This window comes from Petaurus breviceps, unplaced genomic scaffold, assembly GCF_028583685.1.
Source record: "Petaurus breviceps papuanus isolate PSGF00001 unplaced genomic scaffold, PetGlider_PUasm1.0 179, whole genome shotgun sequence".
Lineage (NCBI taxonomy): Eukaryota > Metazoa > Chordata > Mammalia > Diprotodontia > Petauridae > Petaurus > Petaurus breviceps.
This window is the reverse complement of record NW_027185779.1, coordinates 8,795,386-8,815,752: the sequence shown is the minus strand read 5'-3', so window position 1 is coordinate 8,815,752 and position 20,367 is coordinate 8,795,386. Positions and strand designations below refer to the sequence as shown.

Genomic DNA, 20,367 nt, shown 5'->3' with positions numbered 1-20,367 from the left:
TCTATCTATCTATCTATCTATCTATCTATCTATCTATCTATCTATCTCTTTTTAGCTCTCTGAATTCATCTCTCTCTGTCTCTGTATTTCTCTTACTTTCTCTTTCCCCTTGATTAATAAGGCCAGAAAGAGTTGGCATAAGCCTAGTACCCACTACCACTGCCAAACATTCCTTCTACCCATTATTTATCAACTATCTCTTTTCTGTAAAGTACAGGCTGTTTTCTTTCCAAATCTTGTTCCAGGTCAGTATACTTTCAGGTCACTTTCCTTCCTCTCCAATGAGTTTAATAAATGACTCACATTAGGGTTATGGGGTGTTCAGGGAGAACTAGAAACTCTGGACTTACTGAGACCTTTTCAAGAGTGTTCATCCACCTTTGTTGTCCACCTCTCTCGTGGCTCCAAAAAGCTACAGCATGCGCAGCAGGTTTAGGGTAACCTTAGGTAACCTCAGGATAACCCATTGGTGACTTAACGGAATATCTACCCCAAGCATGTGAAGACTTCCCTTGGTGGAGCAAGTCAATGAGAACAATTTGTTCCATTGTCCATGAAGGTGCCTGAAGCAGGTGCTGTGGAGTGCTTAGATCTTGATTAAGTCTCAAAGATGCCAGGGCATCCATTGCATCACAGGTCATTGCCAATTGTCCTAACTTTTTTCTTCCTACTAGACTTCAATGACCCTAGAAGAGAGAGTGAGGTTGACAACTTTGTGCAACTCTGCTTCACTTAAATCAGTCACTTAATTCACTCATGAGTCAACAGATATCATCCTATGATGTCTTTGTTCTTCTTTGAAAAAGGACAAAGAACAGCAATAACATATAGGTGCCCGGAAATGAATGTTCTCAAGGAATGGGTGCTTTATAACATGGACTGCCATGAAGGAAATAGGTCCTCGCATCTGAAGATAGTCTTTAGGCTCTGGATGCCATAGGACCTTCTAGGAACCTCTTCATTAGATTGTTACACCCTCAGAAATGACCCCTGAGAGGGAAGTGAATCACTGGCAGCTGTGATGGTTTCCAGAATTCTCAACCCACAAATGACAAACACAAAGTAAAAAGTCAATGGGGAAACTATGTTGGACCTGGTGAGAGAAGAGCTTGGTCTGGTCCTCGCCCCCAGGGCAACAGAGGTGACAGTGTAGGTGGCAGTGGCAGCAGCAGCAGTTGCTTCTGGAGCTCCAGATCCACAGATGGTGGGAGAATCAGGTGGCTGATCAGAGGGGAATTACAGGAATCTCTTTGCTGGTGCTGAGGCAGGATCCCTTTGCTTTGCCCCACTTGGATCTGGGTTGCAGTCTTGGGTGGCAGTCCTGGAGTGAGGAAGAGTACTGGCATGGCAGAAATTTTAGAGGCTGTGGAAAGGGAGTCCTCACAGGTGCCTATATGTAGCTCTGACAACAGCTGTGCAAAATCCCAGAAATTTGGGACACAGCACTCTCCACTCTGGAAGCAGAATTCTACCTGGGCAAAGAGCTCAAAAGTCAAGTAATTGTCTGGGAAAATGAAAAAAACAGAGGGGAAAAAATCAGACCATAGAATCTTTATTTGATGACAAAGAAGATCAAAACATAGAACCAGAAGAAGACAACAAAGTCAAAACTCCTGCATCAAAAGCATCCAAGAAAAATATGAATTGGTTTCAGGCCATGGAGGAGCTCAAAAAGGATTTTGAAAATCAAGTAAGAGAATTAGAGGAAAAATTGGGAAGAGAAATGAGAGTGATGCAGGAAAATAATAAAAAATGAGTCAAAAGCTTGCCAAAGGAGACCCAAAAAATACTTAAAAGAGTTACACCTTAAAAAATAGACTAACTAAAATGTCAAAAGAGGTCCAAAAAGTCAATGAGGAGAAGAATGCCTTAAAAAGATGAATTGGCTAAATGGAAAAGGAAGTCCAAAAGCTCATTGAAGAAAATAATTCCTTCAGAATTAGAATGGAACAAATGGAAGCTTTATGAGAAACCAAGATATTATAAAACGGATCCAAAATAATGAAAAAATAGAAGACAATGTGAAATATATCATCAGAAAAACAACTGACCTGGAAAATAGATCCAAGAGAGATAATTTAAAAATTATTAGACTACCTGAAAGCCATGATCCAAAAAAGAGCATATTCTAGAACCAGAGGGTAAAATAAAAATTGAAAGAATCCACCAATCACCTCTTGAAAAAAGATCCTCAAAAGAAAACTCCTAGGAATATTATAGCCAAATTCCAGAGTTCCCAGATCAAGGAGAAAATATTACAAGCAGTCAGGAAGAAGCAATTTGATTATTGTGGAAACACAATCAGAATAACACAAGATCTAGTAGCTTCTACATTAAAGGACTGAAGGGCTTGGACTATGATATTCTGGAGGTAAAAGGAGCTAGGATTAAAACCAAGAAATCACCTACCCAGCAAAACTGAGCATAATACTTCAGGGGAAGATATACACATTCAATGAAATAGAGGACTTTCAAGCATTCCTGATGAAAAGACCAGAGCTGAACAGAAAATTTGACTTTCAGATACAAGAATCAAAAGAAGCTTGAAAAGATAAACAGGAAAGAGAAATTTTAAGGAATTTATTGAATTTGAACTGTTTATATTCCTACATGGAAAGATGATATTTGAAACTCATGAAACTTTTCTCAGTGTTAGAATAATATATACACACACGTGTATATATGTGTGTGTGTGTGTGTGTGTGTATGTATACATAGACAGCACAGGGTGAGTTGAATATGAAGGAATGATATCTAAACATTAAAATTAGAATATGAGAGAGGAATATATTAGAAGAAGGAGAAAGGAAGAGATAGAATAGGGTAAATTATCTCTCATAAAAGAGACAAGAGAAAGCTGTTACAATGGAGAGGAAGAGCAGGGAGGTGAAAGGAAATGAGTCAACCTTACTCTCATTGGATTTGGCTTGAGAGAATAACACACACACTCAATTGGATATCTTACCCTACAGAAAAGTAGGGGGGAAGAGGATAGGATGGGGCAATGATAGAAGGGAGGGCAGATTGGGGCAAGGGGTAGTCAGTATGCTTGCCATCTTGGGGTGGAGGGTAGGGGAGAGATGGGGAGAAAATTTGGAACTCAAAATCTTGCAGAAATGAATATTGAAAACTAAAAATAAATAAATTCTGGAAAAAAAATGACCCCTGAAGTGACTTTGAAGACAATGGAAGGTCAATTAGGTGGTACAAAATAGTGCTGAAAGACCTGAGTTCAAATCCCATCTCAGACATTAAGTGATTGTGACCCTTAGGTAAACACTTAACATTTCTTGGCTTGAGTTTTCTTATCTGTAAAATTGGTATAATAATAGCACTTTCCTCCCAGGATTGTCATGAAGATAAAATGAAATAACACTTGTAAAACTCTTTGTAAACCTTAAAGTGCTATATAAATATCATCATCATCATCATCATCATCATCATCATCATCATCCTCTTCCTCCTTATCCATTCTCCTATTTTTTACCTATAATATCCTTCTGCCTGAAATCCTTTCTCCTCTTTTTTCCTGATGTCTATTCTCATCAAGGCCTAGTTCAAATATTAGCTTTTCTGTGAATCATTCTCTGTCTATAGCAGCTTATAGTTTTCTTTTTCCCTGCTGAACTCCCATATAATCACTTACTTTTCAAATAATTCATTGGGCACAAAGTTCACAGGCTTTGGTCATTGTGTGTTCCTCACTCTTCCTCACTCCACATATCTTGATGAGTCTTATCAATTCCATCTCCACAACATCTTTCATATGTGCACCCTTCTCTCCACCCTAACTCAAGCTCTCATCTTCTCTCATTAGCACTTCTGAACTAGGAATCCAAAATACAAATGCAAAAATAAAACAGACACTGATGAAATTTACAGTATATTACACATACACTGAAATAAATACAAAGTAGATGCAAAGTTATTCTGCATTGAAAGAAGGCAGTAGCAACTGGGGTGGAATCAGGATAAGTTTATTAAGCTAGGGATTTTATGAGATGGAGGTAAGGAGAGAGTGTGGGATTCTATGAAGTAGAGGTGAGGAGGGAATACATTCCTGATAGAGGGGACAGCCTGTGTAAATCCTCAGAGGTAGGAAATGCAAATATCATATACAGGACCAGGTAGTAGGCCAGTTGGCTAGAATGTTTAAGATAATAATGTTCAATAAGCCTGGGAACTTAGACTGGGACCAAGTTGTACTTGGCTTTAAATATTAAGCAGAGTAATATCTAGAGACTATTCAGCAGGAAGTGAAATGATCAGATATATGCTTTAGGTAAATTATTTTGGCAATTATGTAAAGGATGGATGAGAAGGGAAAGATTGGAGAAATGGAGACAAATAAAACAAGTGCAGGTGAGAGGTAATGAGCATCTTAACTAGGGTGATGACCATGTAAATGTAGAGAAGGAGACAGATGGGATCATATTGTGGCAGCAAAATTAATAAAGCTTGGCAATTTATTGGATATATGGGATGAAAAAGGAGGGAAAAATGGAGGGTGATTCTGAGGTTGTGTATCAGGATGACAGGAAGAATAAGGGTTCCCTCAACATAAACTGGTGATGAAGGAAGAGGGCAAAGATATAGAATTCTGTTTTAGACAGATTTAGTTTGAGAGGTCTATAGGATATTCAGTCGATGTATATTAATTAGTGATGTGGTACTAGAATTCAGGAGTGAGCGTAGGATGGGATATGTAGATTTAGGATTCTTCTCCACTGAGATGAGAATTTTAAGTTCTGTGAGATAACAAAGAGAGAGCATAGAGAGAAAAGAGGAAAGGGTCCAGGAGACACTCCTGAAGTGCAACCCCAGACAGAGATGAAGATCTGGCAACAGAAACAGAAGTCTGCCTCAATCATCTGCATTCAGTATTTATCAGTATTCTGATTTGAGTTCTGATTTCTTCTATGGTTATTTTCACATTCTTGTGGAAATTGTGTGTGTGTGTATGTGTGTGTTTTAGCTCTGCTTACTTCATTGTGTATCATTTTATACAAATTTTCTCAAGTTTCTCTGACCTCTTTGTGATCATTATTTCTTACTGTGCAGTGATATTTGATTACATTCATATATCACAATGTGTTCAGCCATCCCCAATCAAAGGGCTTGTTTCCAGTTTCTTTCTACCACAAAAAAGTGCTGCCTTCAATGTTTTGGTAGCCTGGAGACATTTATGCAGTAATTCAGGTGCCAGGGATGGAAGAGAATGACATCAACTTCAGAACCAGGACAATTTATGATTATTTTGGAAGGACTATCTGGAGGAAAACCCAAAATCTGTTGGCAGGTCTTTGCAGTGTTACTGTTAAGCAAGCCAAGCATAAAAGACAGTTTATATATTACTTAGAAATGAAGTGGTTGCTAGAGTCAACATAGCTATAGAGTAAAGGCATGTTATAATGTTCTAAGTCAACCAAAAAAGAAATGAGGTCAAATTTTAATTACAGAGAGTGAAATACATATATGACAAAGAACAGTGGCAAAGGGAGGCTAGAAAGAGTTTCATGCCGAAAATGTGAATTGGGCTACAATTTTATATAACTTTGCAACAATAAGTGTTAGCATAGAGAATGTTTGATTGTAGGTTGCATTATACTAAAACAGTTAAATTGGAAAAGACAGGAGTACCATTCTATACATTTTTGAAATAATAGAGCTAAGACAGCTCAAATGCTCTCTCCTTCATGAAACTTTCCTTAATCCTGATTGTTCCCCCTAATGTATAATTTTTCTTCCTTTTAATCATCAGTGCTCTTATTCACTTTGTGTTAATTTGTATGATGGCTAATTGTGATCATACATGATCTCTTTTATTAGTATCTAGGCTCCTTTAGTGCAATGATCATGTGTTAATCATCTTTGCATCTTTCCCAGTGCCTAGCACAAAATAGGAGCACGCTAAATGTTTCTCAACTTAGATAAAGTGTCCCTAACCAAGAGGGACCAGTTCCACAGAGTAATAAAAAATATAGATTCTAATTTAGAAATTATTGGGGTGAGAGGTGGTGGAGTCATGGTGGCTGCAGCTGTTGCCTGGCATGGCTGCCTCCAGAGCTCCTGGCCTGCAGATCGTAGGGGGACCAAGCAACCAGGCTGAAGGTAATTGATCTTGCTCTAACCTTCTTGGATCTGGATTGCTGTCTTGGGTGGAGGTCCTGGGGTGTGTGGCCAGTGGGCCAGAGCTTGTAGGGGCTGCAGTGAGGGCACCCAATTAATAGCTCCGGCAGCTGTGAAAAGCCCAGTGATTTGAGACAACACTCTCTCCATTCTGGAAGCAGAGTTCTACCATGGCAAAGAGCTCAAAAGTCAAGTAATTGAATGGCAACATGAGAAAGCAGAGGAAGCAAAGCAAGCAGAGTAATCAAACCTTAGATTCCTTTTTTTGGGGACAAAAAGGATCAAAGCATGGAATGGGAGGAAGGCAATGAAGTCGGAACTCCTACATCAAAAACTTCCAAGAAAAAATATGAATTGGTTATAGGCCATGGAGGAGCTCAAGAAGGATTTTGAAAATCAAGTAAGAGAAGTGGAGGAAAAATTGGGAAGAGAAATGAGAATGATGCAAGAAAATCATGAAAAGAGAGTCAAAAACCTGACTGAATAAAATAACATCTTAAAAAAACAGACTAACACAGGGGCAGAGCCAAGATGGTGGCATAGAAGCAGGGAAAACTCCATGAGCTCCCCCATAACCACCTCAAATACCTATAAAATATGACTCTAAACAAATTTTAGGGCTACAGAACCCACAAAGTGACATAGAGAAACAAATCTCCTGCTGAAGGCAGCCTGGCAGGCTGGCAGGAAGGGTCCATCGCAGCATGTTGCAAGCCAAGCTCAGCCCCGTGTGAGCCTGCAGTTTTAGCCCCAGGGCAGCCCTGACAAGCAGTGGCTAGAGCAAACTTAGGGAGAGTGGATCCCCAGCAGCTGTGGCAGTTACCAGAAATATCAACCCATATATGCCAAAGACAAAGTAAAAGGTCAGTGTAGAACTCTTTTGGAACTGGGGTGGGGGGTGGGATGGAGGCATTGTCTGCCCTATGTCTCTGGAGGGAGAAGTGGTAGAGGCATGGCAGCTGTGCAGCTGCCTTCATGTGGCTGCTTCAGAGCTCCCAGCCTGCGGATAGTACGGGGGCCAAGTGACCATTTAGAGGGTCATTGCTCTTGCTTTAAGCTGCCTAGATCTGGATCATGGTCTCAGGCGGTGATCCTGAGGTGTGTGACCAGTGAGCCAGAGATTGTGGGGGCTGTAGAGACAGCTCCCTCCTAATAGCTCTGGCAGCTGCAAAAACCCCAACAATCTGGGACAAAGCTCTCTTCCCTGGAAACAGAGTTCTACCATGGCAAAGAGCTCAAAAGTCAAATAATTGAGTGGCAATATAAGCAAGCAAAGGAAGCAAAGCAAGCACAGCAATCCAACTTTAGATTCCTTTTTAGGGGACAAAAAAGATCAAAGCATGGAATGGGAGGAAGACAAGTCAGAACTCCTGCACCAAAAGCTTCCAGGAAAAATATGAACTGCTTACAGGCCATGGAGGAGCTCAAGAAGGATTTTGAAAACCAAGTAAGAGAAGTGGAGGAAAAACCAGGAAGAGAAATGAGAATGATGCAAGAAAATCATGAAAAGAGAGTCAACAACCTGACTGAAGAAAATAACACCTTAAAAAAATTGACTAACTCAACTGGCAAAAGAGACTCAAAAAGTTAATGAGGAGAAGAATGCCTTAAAAAACGGAACTGGCCAAATGGAAAAAGAATTTCAAAAGCTCACTGAAGAGAATAATTCCTTCAGAAATAGATTGGAGCAAATGGAAGCTAATGACTTTATGAGAAATCAAGATACTATTAAACAGATCCAAACAAATGAAAAAAAAATAGAAGGCAATGTAAAATATCTCACTGGAAAAACCGCTGACCTAGAAAATAAATCCAGGAGAGAGAATTTAAAAATTATTGGACTACCTGAAAGACATGATCAAAAAAAGAACCTAGAAATAATCCTTCAAAAAATTCTCAAGGAAAATTGCCCTGATATTTTAGAACCAGAGGGTAAAATAGAAAGTGAAAGAATTTGCCAATCGCCTCTTGAAAAAGATCCCCAAAAGAAAACTCCTAGTAATATTATAGCCAGATTCCAGAGTTCTCAGATCAAGGAGGAAATATTACAAGCAACCAAGAAGGAATTATTTTACTATTGTGGAAACACAATCAGTATAACACAAAACCTAGCAGCCTCTACATTAAGGGATCAAAGGGCTTGGAATATGACATTACAGAGGTCAAAGGAGCTAGGATTAAAACCAAGAGTTACCTACCCAGCAAAACTGAGTATAATGTTTCAGGGGAAAATATGGTCATTCAATGAAATAGAGAACTTTCACGCATTCCTGATGAAAAAACTAGAGTTGAATACGAAATTTTACGTTCAAATACAAGAAGCAAGAGAAGTATGAGAAGGCAAACAGGGAAAAGAAATAATAATGAACTTATTAAAGTTGAACTATTTACATTCCTACATGGAAAAATGATAATTGTAACTCAAGAGACTTTTCTCAGTATTAGTATAGTTGAAGGGAATATATATGTATACATACATATATATGTTTATATGGGAGGCTATATGTGTATAAATACATATGTGAGTGTGTATATATGTGTACATGTATACATAGATATGGGACACAGGATCAGTTGATTAGGGATGATATTTAAAAAATAAAATTAAAAAAATTATTTTAACAAGGGAAGAATTGACTTTCTGTTAATTAGTGAATGGTTGAGAGGTTATGTTTTGTTTGGGACTTGGATTATTGTACACACGTGAATGTGGAGTTGAGAATTTCCACTGAGCTTTTACATTTCAGAAAGGATGATTGGCAAAAATCCTGATTTTGTTCATTTATCACAATAAAAACCCAATGGAACTCCAAATATTTTTTTTCTTGATTGAAAGATTTTCTCCATTTTTCCTGAGGCTAATAACATGCAAAGAACTCTATCTTCTATAGGGGTCTTATTTTTTTCCATTTGAATTTTGTTCTGATTGTCCTTAATAAGAAGGATGGACACTGGCAAACACACATCTCCCTGTTTTATTTCTCACTTAATACTAAAAACCAGAGGATTACTGAATAGAGTTATTTGTGTCTGACATTTATCATAGAATTTTGTATGATTGTACTATGTGCATAGAGAATGTCTGATTACAGGGAATCTTTAACACTGTGTTTAACTCTACTAATTAAATGGCTTTAAAAATCAATAATCAATGAACACATCAGGGCTTTGTAACCTCTGCACCTTTTAATCAACTGTTTTACTGGAGAAATGGATGTAAGAATTCTATTCTATAAATAGTACAGGGTTTTCAAGAACCTATCCATATCCTTCTCATATTTTCATTAAGGACCTCCTCAAACCCAAGCTCTCTCTGTTCCCATTGATGTATATACATTAAAATTTTTCAATTTTTTTTATAATTTCTATTGTGTTTGTTTCTCTTGATGTTATCATTTTTTGTTGCTAATTACAACTCTTAGAGTCACCTTAAGCATTTGTTTTATTCCTTCATTTTCAGTCTGTATATTTTCTTTATTCTTTTTTGAGCACCTTAAATAATTTTAAATCTATGATAAGATTGGAAAACACAAACAGAAGCTGGCTCTAGTCCTAGTTTTCTCAAAATCTTGGTTCAGATTTGTACTATGCCTTCTGAAAAAAAATATGGAAATTTAAACTAAGCCTGAAATAAGATTGTACTGACATTGTGCAAAACAATAGTTTCAAAAGTTATACTTCCTTCATTTTCTTCCCTAACAAATCTTTGCTCCTTCCCTTTCTTTTAAAATAACCAAAACATAACAAAAACTACTCCCTGTCTTATTTGACTTTATGACCTTTAATGACAGCAGAGTTCTGAAGAGGTGCTTGTTTAATTTAATTCCCACCTTTATTAAAATGTAAATATTTTATTGTTATAAAAATTCCTTTTGCTTGCTCACCTATAATTACCACACCCCAAGTTTTTTTTTATGTTTTTGTTGACTCTTGTGTTTATATTCCAGAGTTTCTACTTAACTGTTCTTTCCATCTTGGAAGTCCTCTATTTCAATCAAGCTTCATCCATCCCCTTCTCCCATAGGATTATATTCAATTTTGTTGGAAAGTTATGCTTAATCATATACATATATATGTTTTGTAATATCATAATACATTTTCTCCTTTATAGTGGTAGCTTCTAAGTCATATATGATTCTGACTATGATTCTTTTGTACTTGAACACTTTCTAGCTACTTGCAGGTTTTTTTTTCCCCTTGACCTCAAAACTCTGGTTTTCAGTTGTGACATTCCTGGAAGTTTTCATTTTGGAGGCTTTTTCAGGAGATGATCGGTAGATTCTATTTTCACTTCACCCTTTGGTTCTAATATAAGTGGACAGTTTATTTTCATGATTTCTCCAATTCTGACATCCAAGCTATTTAATTAATTAATTGATTTATTGCCTTTTTTGGAGTGGGAAAGGTAGGTCAATTGGGGTTAAGTGATTTGCCCAAGGTCACACGGATAGGTTTTTTGTTTTTGTGTGTGTGTATGTGTGTGTGTTAAGTGTCTGAAGCCAGATCTGAACCCAGGTCCTCCTGACTCCAGGGCCAGTTCTCTATTCACTTCCCCAACTAGCCGCCCCATAGTCCAATAATTCTTAAATTATCTCTCCATCTGTTTTCTAGATGAGTTGCTTTTGATATGAGATATCTCACTTTTGTTTCTTTAAGTCTCAACTAAAAAAATTTGTCTCCAACAGGAAGACTTTCTTAAGCCCTCTTAATTCTAAAACCTTCCATCTCCTAATTATTTCCTATTTATACTACATATACCTTGTTTGTATTTATTTGTTAGCTTGTTATCTCCTCCTTTAAATTGTGAACTCTTTGAGAGCAGGTACTATCTTTTGCCTCTTTTTGTAGCCTCCAAACTTAGTATAATACTGTCATAGTAGGTATATAATAAATATTTATTGACTGACTGATCTATACCTTACATTTTCTTCTGTTTTTCCACCTTTTAACTTTAATATTTCTTGTTTCCTTATGCAGTCTACCACTCCAAAGGCAAGGGAAAAAAATCAAACTTTCCTCTTCTCTTCTCTCAAATCCTACATAGTCAGAGCCTCTCCCAACCTTTCTACTCTCCATTCATGTGGCATTCATCTGTATGACCCTGTGTGCCTATAATTTTAACGTATTAGTGACTGAAGATTATTTCACATGAAATAGAAATTCAATTTTTCCTGTCATAAGGGAGCTAAAAATTGATAGCGGGGGTGCTAGAAGCATGACAGCGAAGTCTACAGAATGGGAGATGGCTGGTCTGGACTCTTTCTCAAAGTGGAGATTCTGAGAAGTACTCACCAATGGAAGAAGGGGCCAAAGAGGAAAAGAGATAAAGCAGCTAAAGTGTGGTAGCAGATAATGAATACATCTAGTAGTTCTATTGTTCAGGCTGCATCTTTCCATTTCATTCAGAAGAATAGCTTGACAGACATTACCAAATGCTTTGTGAAAATCAAAGTAAACTATATCTATAATTTTTTCATAATCTACTAATCTAGTAACCATAAATAAAGAAAAATTAAGTCTGTCTGTCATTAGCTACTTTTTAAAAATGAAAATACAGGGGTCTCTTGGTCATCATTTCCTTTTTTTTAGATGTTAACTGACCCTCTCTTTAATAATATGTTGTGGGAATTTTGCCTAGGATTAATTCTTTTCTTTCTCTTGAAAATTGACATACTTGTCCTTATGTAATCCTGGGGCATTTTTTTCAGTTCTGTGTGATCTTTTTAAACATCAGTGACAGTGGCCAAACATGGTATCTGCCAGTTCTTTCAATACCCTGTGATGTAGTTTATTAAAGTCTGCTGATATATACTGTGGTGTTTACAAAGGTTCAACTGCCATAGTTTCTGGGTAATTTAATCATTTTATTAATAATGTCAGCATTTTCAATAAAAGGGTGGTCATTTGGCTCTCTCTCTTAGACCAAAAGACCCTTTGTTGTGGTGGGTCCACAGTTTATATGCTCTTTGAAGAATCAGTGTTCCTGAGGAGTGGTGATCAATTCTTATTAGTTAACAATTAATAATAAAATGAATATTACAATGAGGTGAGCTGTATTATAATGAGGGTCTTGGGGTAGGTGACTTGTATCACCCAAGTCTTGGTTAAAGAGATATCAATTTCCATATCACCTGTCTAAGAAAGGGGAGAATCAAGTCTGAGCAAAAATAATGAGCAGGAATGTATCCATTAGTCCAAACTTGGAATTTCTTTTACTCTATGATTAGATCTTGGCCTGAGTAAGTCTTTAAGAGAGATTTCCCACATTGGTTAATTTATGAATGAGGCAGTAGAAAAGAGGAAAAACCTTGATCCTAATACAATAATTAGTTATTAAATACAAAAGAGAACTAATGATTTCTCATAGTACTCTAAAAGAGCCACTAGATACCCTCTTACTATTTTTCTACTTATTTTGGCTATTTGTGCCTTATTGATCTTTTTTGTTTTGTCCTTTCCAGGCCAAAGATCATTTTCCTTGGCAGAGAAAACAAACATATTTAGAATTGGAGAATTCTTCCTTCTTTCCATTCTCCATTCTCATCATGTTATCCACCTTAATCAGGGGTCCTAAACCTTCTCAGATCATCCTGTTTTACCCAAGATACACAATCTCTCACTCCTTCCTCCACCTCCCACATCTTTTTGTCCTTAGTTTTCCTCTCCAGCCTCAGGACGTTCTGAATTTTAGAACTCCTGACATAATTTTTCTTGTGTTATGCTCCACCCCCACTTTTATATTCACTTATCTTAAAAAAATTTTTTCTGTGTCTCTTAAAAAGTGAAATTAGTGGATGAATTTACCCTTGCAACTACTTTGGGTCCTTTAAATGACAACTCTTTTTCCTTCCTGTTAGAAGTGTATCTTTGTATCTTTAAAATTTTGTTCTTGAGAGCATCTCATTCTTCTTGGGCTGACCTGCCTTGTTGAATTTTAGGCTACTCAAGCCTACCTTTCTCAGTCAAATCTTCCTTAATTTCCTTTGATGTCTGTTCTCCCCAAATTAGTGCATTTCACACCACAGAGTGGTTACTGTGTCACAAGATTCGCATTATTTTTAACTCTAGAAACCATATTCATCTTTTTTTTTTTTTTAAAGCAATTGGGGTTAAGTAACTTGCTCAAGGTTACACGGCCAGTTATTTCTGGGTGTGGTGCTAAGTATCTGAGCCCAGATTTGAAACCATATTCATCTTGTTGAGAATCAGATCCAGAAGTTCCTCCTTGTGGAATCCTTAACCTTTGGAAAGAGGAAATGACCATTAAAGCAACTACTTTTATTTTGGAAGAGAAGAATTCTGGTTGATGTCTAGATAATTGAAATTCATCATCACTATTGTAATATATTTGCTTTCTTTTCAGGCCTTTGATGTGTTCTCCAAATTATTCTGTCATCTATTCCCTCTGTAATTTTGATCTAGAATTGTAAATAACCCAAAGGTAACAGTGAATAGATGTAAGCAGGTAAAAACATATTATCAATGTCGATATTGTGATAACTGACATGAAGGAAAGCGGGATTAGGTATAAGCAGAAAAGGAGGCATGCTGTCATGGACAAAGAATAAAAGACATGCCCACTTGTATGGACAGTTAACAATAAATTAATAACCTTATTAGAAGCAATAGAAGATAGCCTGTGTGTACTAGTTAGACACTCCTTGAGGACTTTGGTGAAAGAAATGAATGAAAACTGTGCAGAATAAGAAAGTGCTAAAAGGTTACAAGCTGCACTGGTAGAGGGTATATACTGGGATGAGACTGCACAGATGCATCCAAGTATTCAAGGGAAACAAAACAAGGTGGTGTAATTCAGAGGGCTTGGATTCCAGAGAGGCCTGAATTTGAAATTTCCCTCTAACATTTCCTAGCTGTATGACCATGGGAAAGTTACCTGACCTTTCTTTGTTAAATGAAATGATATATTAATCAACCAATAAGCATTTATTAAGCAACTTTATTTGTGTTTAAAGCTCTTTGAAGATCTTAAAATGCCATATAAATGGAAGGTATTTTTATTATTATTGTTATTAATTTATTATCCCTTCTCTATTTTTGTCATTCAGTCAACAAACATTACTAAGTACCTACTATGTGCCAAGAGGCTCCGTGCTAAGTGCTGGGGACATAAAAAGGGGCAAAAACAGTCTCTGCCCTCAAGGAGCTCATATTCTAATGGGGAGAACACAGGCAAATATGCACAAATAAGCTCTATAACACAGGATAAACAGGAAATATTTTAAAGAGGGAAAGCATTAGTATTAAGAGGAATTGGGAAAAGCTTCTAGTAGGTGGGCTAGTGGCACAGCCAGACACTCATTCTCGTGTCTTTGAAACATTTATGTCATCATTGTCTCTTTACATTTCCTCCACTTTCATGTCTAATTAGGTGTCATGTCAGGGTACATACTCTTTTCTGTTTTTTCTCTATAATCTCTTGCATTTTTCTCCTTTTTTTTCATGGACACCAGTTTAATTTAGGCCCTTATTACCACCTGCCTAGGCTGTGATAATAGCCTGATAATCTGTTTTTTTTTCCTTCCACTCTTCCTTCAAATCCATTGTAGAGTTGCTAGATTAATCTTTATACAAATGTCTGATTATTTAACAAGATATGAATTCAAGCAACAGCACTTACTCACATCACAACAGTAATGTACTGGCAGTACAAAAATTAAACAATACAGTCCTTGTCTTCATGGAGCTAAAAATCTGGTACACCCGTACACAAATATGTTTTATTTTCGATTAAATATACAGGAGGTACCAAAGAGAGATGAAAGAGTAGGCAAAGCTTTATGGATAAGAATGAGCTAAATAATGCAGTAGAGAAAACTCTGGATTTGGAAGCAGGAGGATCTGGGTCCACTTAAACTTTCCTGACTTCAGTTTCCTCATCTGTAAAATTAGGAGATTGGAATGAAATGAGCTCTAAGAATCTTAGATTTTTTTAAAATTTATGTTCCTATAAGGAGGTGGTATCTGATTTAGGCATTGAACAGAAGGAAGGATTTCAGTAGGAGGAGGTAGGTGCAGTGAAGTGGAGGTGCTGAAGAACCCATTCTAGGTTTGGGAAATGTATGAACAAATGCTCAGAAGAAAAATTGTCCATTTTAGTCGGGACAGAAAGTTTTCAGGGCATCCCTATGGTCAAAACTATTTTCATAAGAATATGAAGACATTTTAATTTTGAACACAGAAAATATCAATAGATGTAACCCACATAAACAAAAGCCCTCTAGGGGGTCCTCAGTAATTTTTAAGAGTGTCAAGAGGTCCTGAAACCAAAAGGATTTGAGAACCACTGGGCTGGATGAGCTTGAGCATTTCAAAATCAACAGTTCAGTTACATTCTCCTTTTCAAACATTCAAATGGCATATCAGTTCCAATTTCATGCTGTATCTGAGACGCTGAAAACTGGAAACTAACTTCACATTTGCATCTGATAATAACATTTATTTTGTTTTGCAAGATTCGGCGGATGAGGCTGAGAGAATTCTATTGTGAAGAAAATCCATTTCTGAAAAGATTGCCACTTTTTATGGAGCAGAGGGAGGAAGTTTTGCCTCTGAAGGTGAATAGTTGTATGATTTAAATTAATGTTTATGTAAATATAATTAACTGCCTTAAGAAGGGAAAAAAATCTTGTCAAATGCTAAAATATAAATCCATTCTAGGTCAATATGATGTAGTATTTGTTTGTCCTCAGGTAGAGGAAATGGTAGCAGTAGCAGTCACTGATTAGAAGGGTTCTGGGTCTGGAAGTAGGAGAGGGGCCCTTATATAAGGGGCCCTTATATATCCTTCTTAAGAGGAGGGGCTTTGCCAAAGAGATTTTTTTCTGCTTTCCAGTTGAATATACATTTCCCTTTTCATTAAGTGAGCTTTGTCTTTAAAATTACATTGCTGAGTGTGGAACTGTCTTTTTTATTTATTTGTGATTACAGGTAGCAGAGAGAATACTAGGCCCAGTCAACCAATATTTATTAAACATCTTCTATGGCTCAGGTGGACAGCCAGGTGGTTCAATGGATAGAGCACTGGGCCTGGAGTCAGGAGGACTTTATTTCAAATCTAACCTCAGACACATTAGATGTGTGACCCTGGACAAGTCACTTAGCCCTGTTTGCCTCAGTTTTCTTATGTGTAAAATGATAGGGGGTGGTGGACTGCATTATTTATGAGATTCTTCATAGTTCTGAATCTAAAATCCTGTGGTTTTATCTTTCTTCCTTGACCACAAAATATTCTTTTTTTCTTTTTTCCATTTCTGAATGCATTTTTGAATACTTGTAACCTCTTCCAAATTGAAATAGTACCTAGGATGTATTTTTTCAAAAAGTTTGTGACAGCATTTGCTGTTGTCTTTGAATTTGCAGAAAAAGTTTCTGTACCATAGCTATAATGTACATATTGTGAACTCCAAACACATGTCACTGAAATAATTTTATGTAGCACTGTATTATAGAATTCCAATATGAGTGATATGTCTCTCTCAACTTAAGTTGGCTAGTCCTCAAAGGATAAACTAGTAATAGTAATTATGTTTTTAATTAACTAAGATATAGTAGTAATAATAGTAAGTAGTAGTTTTTAGATGGCACCTTTAGGATATGCACAGAGCTATACATTGGATTCTTACAACAACCCTGTGAGGTAGTAGATGCTCTTATTATCCCCACTTTACCAATGATAAAATTAGGCAAGCAGAGATTCAGTGACTTGTCTAGGGTCACTATTAAGAGTCCAAGGCAAGATTTGAATTTAGGCCTTCCTGACTCCAGGTCCAGTACTCTATCCACTATACGACCTAGGTGCCTTTAGTTAAATTATAACCTCTAGGCATATGACATCCAAATCTATATAGCTTGTTCTAATCTTTCTCCTGAATTTTTCAGTCTCATAGTTGCAACCATTTAAATGTTCCACTGGAATCTCAGACACAGCATGTCAACAAAAGAATTGATTTTTCCTCCTAAACCTTTCTGTCCTTCACATTTCTCTGTTTCTGTGGAGGGCACCACCTTTCTTTGACTCCCTCAGGTTGATGACTTTGGAGTCTTCTCTGACTTTTCTCTCTCCTTCTACAACTTGGCTCCATCTTTGATATTCAGTTTTATTTCACATTATTCTCTTTAATCTGTTTTGCTGGAATACTAGCTGTTCCCCAAACTAAGTATGCCATCTCATTCTTTCATTTATCTTCAGGAATCATTCCTCCTGCCTGGAAGGCCATCCCTCTTCATCGCTGTATCTCAGAACTCTTAGTTTTCTTTGAAGTTCTATTCTGGTGCCACCTTCTCAGAATGCCTGATTCTTGAATTCTTCAGAGGCAGCTAGGTGGCTTACTGAATAGAGCTCTAGACTGAGAGTCAGGCAGAACTGAGTTCAAATGTGGCATCATAAACTTACTAGCTGAGCAGCCCTGGGCAAGTCACTCAAACTCTGTTTGCACTGATTTCCTTATCTGTAAAATGGGGATATTAATAGTACCTACCTCCCAGGGTTGTTGTGAAGATAAAATAAGATAATATTTGTAAAGCACTTTGCAAATCTTAATTTAACATATAAATGCTACCTATTATTGCTGTTAATGCTTTCCTCCTACTTATTTACTTGCAAGTTGAATTCCCCAAGTAAAATGTTAGTTCATTGAAGGCAGAGACAATTTTATTTTTGTCTTTGTATTCCAAGTGTCAATAACAGTTCCTTGAGCATATTATGCCCTTGACAAATGGAATTTAACTAAATATTGGGTACCTAACTAGGCCATAAGTCAGCTCCTTCCTTTTTTGGACAGCTCTAATTGTTAAAAAATTTTTCCAAATCTACTTCCCTGTAATATGAGATCATAGTCTTAAAACTGGGAGGAAATTTACAGACAATCTAATCCAAACCCCTCATTCTGTAGATGAGAAAGTATAGACAAAGGAGGTAAAAGTATGTATTCAGTGATGTAAGTAGTCATTGGAACAGGTAGGATTTGAACTCAGTGCCTTCCTCAGACTCCAAATCCAATGGTACTTTTCAGTATAAAATGCTATACACTACTCCCCACACTGGTATTATTTCTGGTCCAATGGAGAATTAATTATTAAAAAGAAATTAATTGTTTGTCTGTTAAAAGTAATTTGCTTTTGAAGCTCATTGGGATAACATTTTTTTTTTTCTAGAATTAGGTAAATCCTACACTCTGAAACATTTCACGGAACTTTAATTGGTGAAGAGATTTCCTTTTCCTTTTCTTTCCCCAGTGTAGCTTATATATCACTGGATCAAGCCCAACAATGTCTTACTTTATGTAAGAATCTTTCAGTTTCCTTCCCAAACCATAAATGTTAATTAAGTTTCTAACAGTATATGGTGTATCAGTATATGTTCTCCTCCCATAGTAACAAGTTGGCAGCTATAAGTTGTAGAGTAATATGAATAATAGGTGATGTAAGACTTATGAAGAGACAGACAGAGTGCAGTAGAAATGTTTTTTTTTTTCAGAAATCAAAAGTGGAAAAAGTGAACTCTATGTTCACTTGTGACCCATTTATTGGTCCCCAATAGTGTAGCAAATTCCTCCAACATCTGCTGCTTTAGGGTGAATCCTTCAGGAACTGTTAATTGCCCTTCAGTTTGATCCAAGTTTATAGAACAAGCAATCCACTGAGTTCTTGTAGCTAAAAGATCATCTTGGCAACCCCTCCAGCAATGTTATATCTGTAAGTGGTTAAATACAAGGTGACTGTAATCCTTTAACTGAGTGCTGCCCAAGAGACACCTGGTAATATTTGTGGGAAGGGGCACCTCATTCAGAAAGGATGATCTCAACCATGTGACTATTTAGAAGTGATTTTATGTGGGTAGGAGGCTATGCTATTGAAGAATAGTGTACTGAAGTCGTATATTCTGAAAGGGCTATGGAATTCAATGACCCTTGCTTTGCTGTACAAAGGCAATTTTCTCAGAAGATGGCTCACTGGGAGGGCTAAGGCAGTAGGGAATAGGGAAATGGAAATGAAGCAGATCCTATGAGGAGCTCTAGAGACCTTAGTTGCATAAACCAAATGGTCTGCTGTGGGTATTGCCTTTTTTCTCCTCCCATGTCCCTCCCCCATTATATTTTTGTTGTTATTGTTTTTTTAATTGCTTAAGTTTGACCTTGGCAAATGAATGAAATGTTTCTTGTATATAACCAAGGATTTTTAACATAATATGATCTGTGCTACATTAATCATGCTGGAAGATTTCCACCTTAGGGGGAAAAGTCCCTAAGCAAACCAACTTTTACATTATTAAAATGGCATGTGGTACTTTTGGGACATTTACATAGGGCTTGATTTCCACCCAGAGAAACCAAAGTAGATGAACTTAGTCAATCCAGGCAAAAATTTGTTTTCTTCCCTTCAGTTTGCTCATGGAGATGTAGCAGCAGCCACATAATGAGTGTGGTTAATAACATTATTGTCATTGGGAATGTCACCTTAATAATACCTTGGATAGGCTTAATTTTTTTCACTCTTCCCTAAAATCTGTGTCACCCAATTTTTTCTCTTTTCCTTCCACCAGAGGTTCATCATCATTTTTGTGTCATGGATTCCTTTAGAAGTATGGTGAAATCTATGGATCAGAATAATGACTTTTAGTGCATTAAAATACATAGGATTATAAAAGAAACCAATTATATTGAAATACAGTTAGAAAAACATTAAAAAATTTTCTTGGATCCTAAGTTAAAAACCTTTTACTGCCCTCTTCCCATTCCCCAACCTAGTGATAATTAATTGCAATAGTCTTTGTTTTTGAAGAAGGTCATGGTAGAATCCATGGAAATTGTATGGAGCTAATACCATTAATTGCCTAAAACAGTTAAACTGAGTCTATTGTTATTTCATAGAGTTGAATGGCTTATGATAGACCTGGATTCTGATATCAGAAGTCAGGGAGACCTACCTGTGTGATCTGGGGGTGAGGTGGAGGAAACCACTTCACCTTTCTAATCTGGTTTCCTCATCAATTAAGTACATGATCTCCTTGATCTTTAACAACTCTTTTAGCAGCTTCAAGGCTTTGTGAGTCTACACTTCCACCTGAGTTATAACTCTGAGTTACAACTCCATATAACCAATGGAGTGGTGTCTCAGGGACCTTTTCCAGGTCACTGTGTGTGTCTGTTTTAAACCAAGAACAACAAGGACACATACTGGATTCAATAAATCCCTGTTGATTGAGTGATTGATTTATTG

The 20,367-nt window shown here is 36.9% G+C and overlaps 1 protein-coding gene across 1 annotated transcript in view; it reads left to right on the top strand.

Annotated features, from left to right (window-relative positions):
• The window catches only part of LRRC69 (leucine rich repeat containing 69), a 140,071-nt gene that overhangs the window by 101,376 nt on the left and 18,328 nt on the right, over positions 1 to 20,367 (top strand). The window contains exon 9 of the mRNA XM_069086579.1: positions 15,603 to 15,704. Within this exon, the coding sequence (XP_068942680.1) occupies positions 15,603 to 15,704 (102 nt within the window). The remainder of the gene's footprint in view (positions 1 to 15,602; positions 15,705 to 20,367) is intronic.